The following is a 10,406-nucleotide window of genomic DNA, read 5'->3' as shown; positions in this document are numbered from 1 at the left end:
ATAGTGATGAAGTGTTTTGCCTTCCCCAAAAAATTTGCTGCAGTATTACATGGTTCTATAAGTTCCGTATGGTCGTGTCAGCTTGCCCTAAACAAAAACCTTTTTACTATAGTATTTGATAGTTGCTGAAAAACAAAAATTGTACTTTGAGATCTTCATAATTGATTTCAATGTTTCTTAATAACTTGAGTATTTCTAAAATCTGGAAGATATTTGTGGCAAGCTTTGACCCACAGGGGGTGCAAGATCAAGAACTTTCAAAGCAAACAAATTAAATGGATAAATTTTCTAACAGTAAAGCCTAAATACATGTAATATAAAAACCATTTTGTTAGGAATTACTTTCTGTAACTGAAATGATCCCAATTTATAAAACAAAATTTAAATTCTGGGCAAAGGATCATTAGCATGCAGAAACCAATTACAGCAGCACAAAATTTACATTACCATAATCTTAACAGATTATGCTTCTTGTTATGCTATATCGTTTACAAGAAATAGAAAATTAAGAAAATACTCATTCTACAGTACTAAATATTACTGCACAAAATCTAGAACTGCTAAAATAAATTAGTTACCTTCTTCAATTAATTTTTTACCATTTATTTGTCAGTAAAATCAGGACTTTGAAGAAAATACTATATAAGCCTAATAAACTGAAATCACTGAAATACTAATGTTAGAAAAGCAGTAAGTCACACTCTGATAAGACTTGAAGGATTTTTGCAGGGCAACAATGGTTCAGGAAATATTTTATTTATGCATTGCTCATATAAACATTTTTCAACTCATTTTTTTATCTTAGGTAAAATTCAGCTCTTTTTTTTTTTTTAATAACCTTGGGTTATGTCTGTGTGCAATTTCTACTCTGAGAGTTTTCCTGGTATTTTCTCATCTAACTACTTTTTCAAACTTCATAATGAGAAATTAAGATACTATTATAAAAATGCAAGTGAATTCCGTATTACGTAGAATGCACATACCTGTCAGACACTACGGTAACAAAAAAAAGATTTAAATGTCTGTTAATTAATGTTCTTTGATCAAGCATCATCTCTTAATACTGTCTTTGATGTTTGCACATGTATGAAAAGTAGGAGTCAAGACAGAAATGACTGCTTTGGTTCAGTAAACATATTTAAATATTTACTATTCACATGGGTAATAGTTATGGTATAATAACTGTAGGACTAAATGTATGGTATACATCTCAGAGCTAAAAATGAACACCAATAATGAAACAGACCCAAAACAACAATTACATGAGATGAAATTAATCAAACCCCAAAAGCTTATGTTTTGAAAAATATTTAACATGGTTTGGTTCTGTTCTTTTCTACTGTGTAGCGAAAGCATAGATCTAACTAAAAAGACTTCAAAGTTCTAAGATGCCTGAAGTCTCTGATCAGAGAAAATGCATGTGAGAGCTGCTGAATGCACACATACTAAGCTGTAAATAGAAATCTACTGTAAAGCAGATTCAAATTCTTCATCACATACATTACCAGAATAGTCAAAATTAACCAGAAGTTTGCTTCGCTGACACAAGTGCCACGCTGAGTAGAATAAGATTACGTTAGAGAGGCATATTTTACCCTTAATGTAAGAAAACTGAAATATACTGCTAATAAAATAAATAATATAAAACTCATTTTTTTCCTGACTACAATGTAATTTCAACAGCAAGAAAAGTTTAAATCCAGGAAGAAGCATGCACTAATGTATACAACTGATGTATAATCTTCCAGGCTATTTGAAAGTCTAAAGAAGATATATTAATGCTGTCAACAGACTGTTAGTATGTCCTACATGATGAAATTTCAGCAAGGCACAAATCTGAACATGGTCCAGAAATCAGTCTTTTACAGCAGAAATACAATGCAATTAACAAACTTTTTTATTTTTTAGGAAGAATTGTTTTAAAAAATAGAAAACTAGGCGATTGCTTTGTTCTCCTGTTACTTAAGCCTCTATTTCAAATCTATTCTGTTCAGTTGATGCTGCAATCACGAGACAGCTGAGTGAATTAGGAAGTTAGGAGGTTTTCTTGATCACATTTAACTTCGTAACTTTACAAATGACCAGAATTCTAGTTACCTAACAAGTCACAGAAGTAATTAACAGGTAATTTCCCCTGCAGAAACCAAGGTTGCGTAACCACACAATAATCATTACCTTTTTAACATGTATGTAAGATTGTAAAGTTTGCAATAGGAAATTTGGCTGTCATCAATATGCAGCCTACAATGAGCAAATTTATGACACATTCTCTGGCCTTTCAACCAAAGCAAGACTGCATTTTAATAGACCTTGGGGTATTTGCTATCACAGAATAGAAGGTTAGGCAAGAGAAAATATTAAGCATGTTAAGCACAAAGTGCATAATGTTTAACATCTTGGTTCTCCTACAAACCTAGTAACTATGAATGCTACCTATACGCATTTCCCTCCCTGTGAGGCTGCTTCAGCAGCACTAATCACTTGTCCCATCACAGCTTGATTTAAGATTAATTTACCTAAAAAATGAAGGTTCATGCTCTGCATTTAGTTTGTTAAATTACATTCATTACCATAAGTTTCCTGCTTTTGCTTCCTACCGTATTTTCTTCACTAGCATCGGTAAATACCTGACTGAGCTCATGACAGATAACACAACTGTAAAACTAATAAATTTCTGCAGAAGGTAATATCAATATCAATATCACAGTATCAACCCACAGTCACTAACAAAACAGAAAAACCTCTCTGAATAACCATGACAAGTTCACACCTTCAAACACACTAGGAACAGGGAGATTATCTGAGAGTCTAAAATGCTGAGATTGGATAAAAATGGAAACTGCAGAAAGCCAACAGAAGGCCACAGGAAGGTAATTATTTGCACTCATATTCACTAATAAGTAATTTAGGACTGCTTCACATTTGGATCCTAATTTACATGGAGTATACTGTTTAATGTACTTCAAGACCAGACACCACCAGAAGGAGACGCAGACTAAACTGACAAAAGAAATCATATAATAATAGAATGGTTTGGGTAGTAAAGGGCCTTAAGATCGCCTAGTTCCAGCCCCCCTGCCATGGGCAGGGACACGTCACCCTAGACCATGTTGCCCAAGACTGTCCAACCTGGCCTTCAACACTGCCAGGGGTGGTGCATTTACCACATCTTTAGGCAAGCTATTCCAGTGCTTCACCACCCTTGTGGTAAAGAACTTCTTCCTTATAACTAACCTGAATTTCCCATGTTTAAGTTTGAACCCGTCACCCCTTGTCTTATCACTACAGTCCCTAATGAAGAGTCCCTCGCCAGCATCCTTATAGGCCCCCTTCAGATACTGGAAGGCTGCTATAAGGTCTCCATGCAGCTTTCTCTTCTCCAGGCTGAACAGCACTAATTTTCTCAGCCTTTGTATGGGAGGTGCTCCAGCCTCCTGATCATCTTCATGGCCTCCTCTGGACTTGCTCCAACAGCTGCATGTCCTTCTTATGTTGAGGACACCAGAACTGTACACAGTACTTCAAATGTGGTGTCACGAGAGCAGAATAGAAAGTAGGGAGAGAATAGAGAATAGAGAGAGAACAGTAACAATTCATCCACACTGTATGCCATTCTTTCAAAACACCCAAAGAAAATCAAGTATAAAGCTGAATTACCAATTGTAGACTGTCACTACCTTCTAAAATAGTCTTACTTTTAACTTCAAAGATTACCTAAAGTTTTTTTGTGAAAGTCACATCCCTGGCAGTGTTCAAGGCCAGGTTGAGCTAGGCTTTGTGCAATCTGGTCTAGTGAAAGATGGCCCTGCCAGTGGCAGGGGACTTGGAGACAGATGAGCTTTAAGTTTTCTTCCAACCCAAGCTATTTGATGATTCTATTAAGTTCTTCTATGAAGTAAATAAAATTGATCTGAGTGAAACTTGGATTTGAAATGGATTTCAGCAAAGCTCATTAGGAGCTCTCAAAGAAATCCAGCTGCTGTATTTTAAGAGGTGAAAAAAAAACCCACCAAAAATTGCTTTTGTTATGAGAAATAAGTAATAGCAATAAAAACTTAGCTTTTACTTACTTTGAGTAAGTGTGCTACCCTATGTTCAAAAAATATGCAAACATAGGAGGCTAGTATAGTAACAAAACTTTCTGATACTACTAAGCTATTCAGAATAATGACAAAAGCTAGTGAGAAATATTTACACCAGGTCCATATGGCATACACTGTGACTGTAAAACTGTCACACAATACCAAAGCTAGACTATATAGATGTACATAGAGGAAAGCATTTTAACATTCATAAAGACAACAAAGACCTTCTTAACACCAGGAAAGATAATCCAGATATTTAATAAAAGCTTTTAAGATTTAAAAAAACCCAACCAAAGGACACAACAAAACCCTCACAATATAAACTACAAAAAATTTCAGAACAATATGAGATGATGAAAGCAGAATAATATATTCAGAAATAGTCTGAGCATTCAAAACCCATATTCTAATGCTGTGTTTAGAGAAGAAACAGCTTCAGACTAATTATATATTCACACTTTCAAGAAATCCACAAAAATCTTCAAAAAGAAAAAAAAAATTTTTCTAAGATTCAGAAAATGGTCAAGAATGTATCAACACTCCACAGCAAAGACATAAAGAATGTACTTTAACATTTACGAACCAAAATTATAAAATCATTGCATAAGAGAAACAATAAATCATATAAATATGGGTTAAAAATCTTAGGATAAACACTTAAGCAATACTCTGGATAAACTTAGAACATTATGTTTGAGATGCCCATCATGAACATATTCAGGAGATACTACATTCTGTTATTTTTCCATTTTACAGCAGATTACTACTTGCAAAACTTTGAGGAATTAAAACACTATGGGGTTTTTAATATTCAAGTTCCTTTGGGCTCATGAATATAATCCTTTAGTACAGATCTACCTTACCCACCCACACTAAGTAAACTTTTGCACATAATGAGCAACATCGACTATTTTCCTTTCTCTGCTTAATCCAGGGAAAGTACTAGTAAAATTGAAATGCAGAAGTACAACAAATTGTCAAATCTATGAAAGAAACTAAGCAACAGAGTTTACCAAACCATTGTGGGTAGATCATTTCGAAGCCATTCAATTTCATGTAAGTTGTAAACTGGCCTTTGAAAAATGTCAAGGATATATATGTAAGATCTGGCACATTTGTAAAGTTGGATGCCTATTAGTGAGAGTGACAGATTTATTACAACAGTTCCAAATGGTCCATTAAAGCTTAGAAACTTTTAGACAATATTCCTCTCCATTGTAATACTTTCTTCAGGTCTATGATCTAAACTTAGTTGCATGGTCAGTAATCATAAAACAAATCAGGACCAGTACATTTCATTTTCACAGAGGAAATGCAGAAATCCACTATTTTTTCTAAAAAAAATAGTGTTTCCAGGGACAAAATCACTTTGGTTTTATTTTTACTTTTGTTGTCTTTAGTAGGAAATGTAAAAGCTTTGTTGAATACTGACACCATCACTCAGTTTTCTTTCCAGGTCAGATTTAATAGTGATGCATCTCCTAGTAGCAACAGGAGAAACAGTTACTACTACAGCAGCAGAGTTGAAAAATTTTTCATAAAAGAAAAAAAAAGAACTAAAACCCCCCACCAAATAAAAGCAAACTAACTGAAAAACCCTTTAAAACTGATACAGAACTAAATTTAAAACAAGAAAAAACAACTGTTACTATTCTAGAAGTGGACTCACATGTACTTCACGTTTTGGAGGATTCTGATATATTGCATTTAAAGCATCATGAGCCTGCTGAAGTTGCTCTTGTAACTGACAGATCTTTTCATCTTTTCCACACAACTGATCCTGAAGAGAGGCACAGCTCCGCTGCAGTTGAACTTCACTTGCTTTAACAGTTTCAAAACATGAAGCCAATTCATTATAAAGCTATGAGAGGGGAGAAGAGATTAAAAGGATTAAAAATAACTACAATGCAGATAGCCAAATAAATACAGGAGATGAAGAAGTATAATTTAAGTAACATACACAAATATCACTCTCTTTTTTCTACCAACAAGTTTTTTTACATTTCTTGTCCTCCTGCCTCCTGTCATGATCCATAGATTTGAACACACTGAAACTTTTAATTTTGAAAAACGTTTTTCCAGAAAAACAAAACTTACATTAGGATATTACAGTTTCAGTTGCTTCTTTATGGCAATTTTGAATAGAAATGGTCACCTAACGATCAGGATTTATTTTACTTCTTGAACAGTTTATGAAAACAGAAAAAAAAAAAAAAATCCCTTACTGAGAATAGGCAAACAATTGAAACAACGAAATTAAAGAAGCAAGACTAGCAAATACCCATCTTGTCCTTTACAGAGTAGTTTGATCCTATAAAACTAACCCTTTTTAATATAGCTTGGATAGTAATACAGTGAATCCACTAATGCCTACTGCATTTCATGTAAAGTGTAAAACAGTTGTTAAATAATTATGCTGTGGGATTTTTTTTTTGACATTAACTATAAACCCCAGTGATTATATTAGAAGTTCTTATCCCTGGCTGTGGCTCAACTGTTCTTGCTGAAACCAGAATATTGCATATATTCTAGAATTGCTTTAGAAGAGATACCGTACACACACAGTTTTTCTAGAACCACATCTAAGTAACAAATAGAACTTACTTTGCAAGAATAAAATAACAATCACCTGATTTCTCCCTTTTTACCCTTTTTTCAATATAAACATCTGAAAGCTGTTTAAAACAAAATCAGCTTTTATTCAAAAAAGCCCCAAATCACAGAACAACCCAGTTTGAAAAATAAAACTAGTATAAGTAGTATAAGAAACAGTAGTACAGATTCTGAAGAAAATAAATGACTCTATAGCTTTACCACCTAAGCATATTTTCCTCTCTGTCTTCATTTCAGACCTTCATTCTTTTGATGGTCTTTTTTCCCCAAAATAAACAACGTTCCCTCAAACTATTTATTCTACCATAAAATAATGTGCAGAAGGCATGAGAATTTTCTTTGGAAATTCCATTTCTGTCATTCCATCCAAAAGAAAGCTATTAAATTTGAAAATCAGAATTTCCAACTCTATTACTGTTTCTAAGTAGAAGGAACAGACACAAGTAATTTTCCTTTTGTCTTGTCAGCTTTACTTAAATGATACATTTCCTTCTCCCTTTCACCTGCTTACATTGCTTAGAAGTTAAACCCTTCTCCAAACTACCACTACTTTTAAATTTGGAAACTACCTCACACTTTGTAAGAAATTTGGAAATAATAATCTCTCTTCCCTTCCCTCTTCCTATTACTATCTACTCCCATAGTTTCTCAAAAGCCACTTAGGACAATATAAATCATTTCTTGTCTACTTTCAAAGCAGATTAGAGATCATGTCTTTTAGGCAAAATGAATTCAAAGTCCAGATAGATCGATATTTTGAATTACTTTAACCCTTAAATAGTAAACTTTGCATTGAAATTTCTGTGCCTACTGAATCTTTCTTAATTAAAGTAAGCTTACATGATGCCTAGAAATGCAAGTTCCAACACAGCCAATTTCTTATGGAAATCACTAAGTATTTCACAGGAAAACAAACAGTTAATTTATCAAAAACATGCATTTTTAGATAATGTCCTTCCAAATGAATGGAACATGAAGACACAGTTACTTCCAGCTATAACTATATAAGCTCATTAGCTAGATCATACTGGTATGACAATTTGGTGGGTTTATGACTAGCAGCAGTTAAGTGGTTGTAATTATAGTATCTGAAAGGTAACATCCTAGTAAGATGAATGGAGAACATAAAAAATATCATGTTTTTTTCTAACTGGCAGCTACATCCCCTAATGTAGCTAATGGGTATTTTTGCTAGTCAGCATAAGACAAATAGCATGTCTTTTTACTTACATAAACTTTTCCAACCTTTCCTGCTTTGAAAACAGCAATAAGTAAACATATATATTTCACATACAAAACAAACTAAAAGCCATGTGCAAAAAAATCCACACTCACACTATTCATCTTTTTACACTCAGGTTTTGTTTGTTTGTTTTTACAAACAACATCAATGTACTAATTTATAGGACACAGATTTATTTTATTTTTAATGTATGTAACATCAGGAAATTTCAAAATGAAAACCACCTGCATGAACAGAAACAGTTTTATCTACTGTGTACACATATCCACCAGAATAGCCTCCAAATTTCCTTTTGGCTCCCTATCTTTTCTTTTATGGCCATCCATGTAGGTCAAATTCATGCTTAACGTTTATACTGGACTATTTTTGCGGTTTCTGCTTATTTCTGACTCTGTTTTAGAAGAGGTACCATGTTTAATCACACTGCAGTACACTTGCCAGAACATACAGAATTACACAACACAATGAAACAGATATAGAAAGTCAGGTGTAGGGATGCAAGATGTAAAATGGATATCAGAGGAATAGAGATGGAACACTGAGTAGAAAAAAAAAGAAAGAAAGAAAAAATATTGTGAATTATTTAACTCAGAACTAGCAAGCTTCACAGAAGAGTGAAATCATGACTTTATGTAAGTGAATGGTTATACCTCACATGAGTCAGTAAGACATAAGATTTATCCAGGAAATTGTTAAATTCCCAAGAAGACATATTAAAAATAAAAAAAAAAATGTTTACAAGATGGGGAAAAAAATAATGAAAATATTTAAATCATTCTTTATACAGTTTATGAAATTCAAAGTAAAAAAAAAAAAAAAAAGAAAAAAAAAAAGCATGTGGCCAGAGACATAAACTGTGTTGCACTGACTGCATTTTGAGAATCATTTTCTAATGCGTTAGAGTTGTCCTTTTTCTGACAGGCAACACAGAATGTTACAGGTGAAGGTACTTAGAAACAAATAAGAAATGCTTAAAAGTATCTGAAATCAGTACACTGTAATAATTCAGTCTATATAACACAAGAGCATTACTTAACAGTCAGGAAGGAAGAGTAATTTAGATGAATTACAAAATATAAAGTATCCCATATTTTTCAGCTACCCTAACAATTTTCTATATTGATTTAACTGATTTTACCAGAAAATACTTTCTGCTAGATCTCTGAAGAGGTACTTAAAACAGAAAAATCCATTAGATCAACAGGCGTCCTTAATGTCACCAAGTAACCTAAAAACTTCCAGACCAAAGCCAGGGACTTGTGGAGAACCAAACGATGTGACTGAAATGCCTGCTCACATATGACAGAAAATATTTAACAGTCTGATAATGGTGGGGTCAGGTAAAGTACTGACATACACTAAATATGTGTCTGGCAAAGCTCAGACCAAAGAAAGCTGAGGAATTCCAACAAAACCTAGTAAATCATTAACCCATATTATCTAATGTATTGTATGTTAGCCAGAATCATAGTGCAACGCGAAAAAACCTGTAAAGTGCAACAGCAGACACAAATGACCAGCAGTAACTTTGTACAAGTGTGCAGGATTTATTTCAAAGTAGGTTTAGACTGTTCCTGTGTACTGAATGCCAGCTAACAGCTGGGGCACATTTTCCAATTCCAAAATAATTTCCAGCTCCATAATCCTAAAGTCATTTAGTTAAAGCATTCATAGACCTTTCTATGACATTAACTAAAGAACAGAAGGTGGCGACATCCAAGATATCTCCTGGAATAGTATGCTCCTCTGAGGAGCTAACAGTAAGACAGATCCATCCATTAAAATGGAACAGTAGCCAGTTACATACACTGGGTGCAAAACAAATATTCCCGTATATTAAATGTTTTATCTAAATGTTAACACCCTAAAAAGTGTATTGCAGAGATGTGAATAAATGAACCAAACATATCATAATACTGGACATACAATAATGACACAAATGCAAAAAAGTTAGTCTAAATTAAGACACAATAAAACTGTAAGAAAAACTATTACAGCACCATTGCAGAAATTCATGTTACAAGCTCACGCTGTTTATAAGAAATTGAAAGAAACAAAGGCAGAAATAAGCTGGAGAAACCCTAGGATAAAACTAAAGAGGCACTCCAGACAGACTGTATATAGCACATTCATGGCATTTAACTTTAAAATGGAAAAGCAGAGGAAAGGTGATTTTTCAAGATGAGATACCATAAGGCTTACCTGTGATACATGAGAAAAATGTTAAGACACATGAGAGACTAAGAAAAAAAACAAAACAAAACCAAACTACAAGAGAATACAGAATGAATGTTAAGTAACATCAGGAAACATGCAAGCAAAAGTCACAAGTACAAACTAAAAGACAAGATGCATTTTCCTATACCTTGTGGTATTATAGAACTGTAAATACCACCGCTGTTTTGGAAACCATGTAAAATGGATAACTGTAGCAACAGACCTTTGATAAAATGACAGAAGATAAT

General features: G+C 33.5%; 1 protein-coding gene across 1 annotated transcript in view; it reads right to left on the bottom strand.

Moving 5' to 3' along the window:
* CNTLN (centlein) overlaps nucleotides 1–10,406 on the bottom strand; it is a 190,513-nt gene that overhangs the window by 112,269 nt on the left and 67,838 nt on the right. Inside the window, exon 8 of the mRNA XM_061360342.1 lies at nucleotides 5,755–5,946. Within this exon, the coding sequence (XP_061216326.1) occupies nucleotides 5,755–5,946 (192 nt within the window). The remainder of the gene's footprint in view (nucleotides 1–5,754; nucleotides 5,947–10,406) is intronic.

This window comes from Neopsephotus bourkii, unplaced genomic scaffold (genome assembly GCF_033783945.1).
Source record: "Neopsephotus bourkii isolate Nb327-2 ecotype Australia unplaced genomic scaffold, CSIRO-AGI_Nbou_v1 NB_1020, whole genome shotgun sequence".
NCBI classification, from domain to species: Eukaryota; Metazoa; Chordata; class Aves; order Psittaciformes; family Psittacidae; genus Neopsephotus; species Neopsephotus bourkii.
This window is presented reverse-complemented; position numbering and strand designations above follow the sequence as displayed.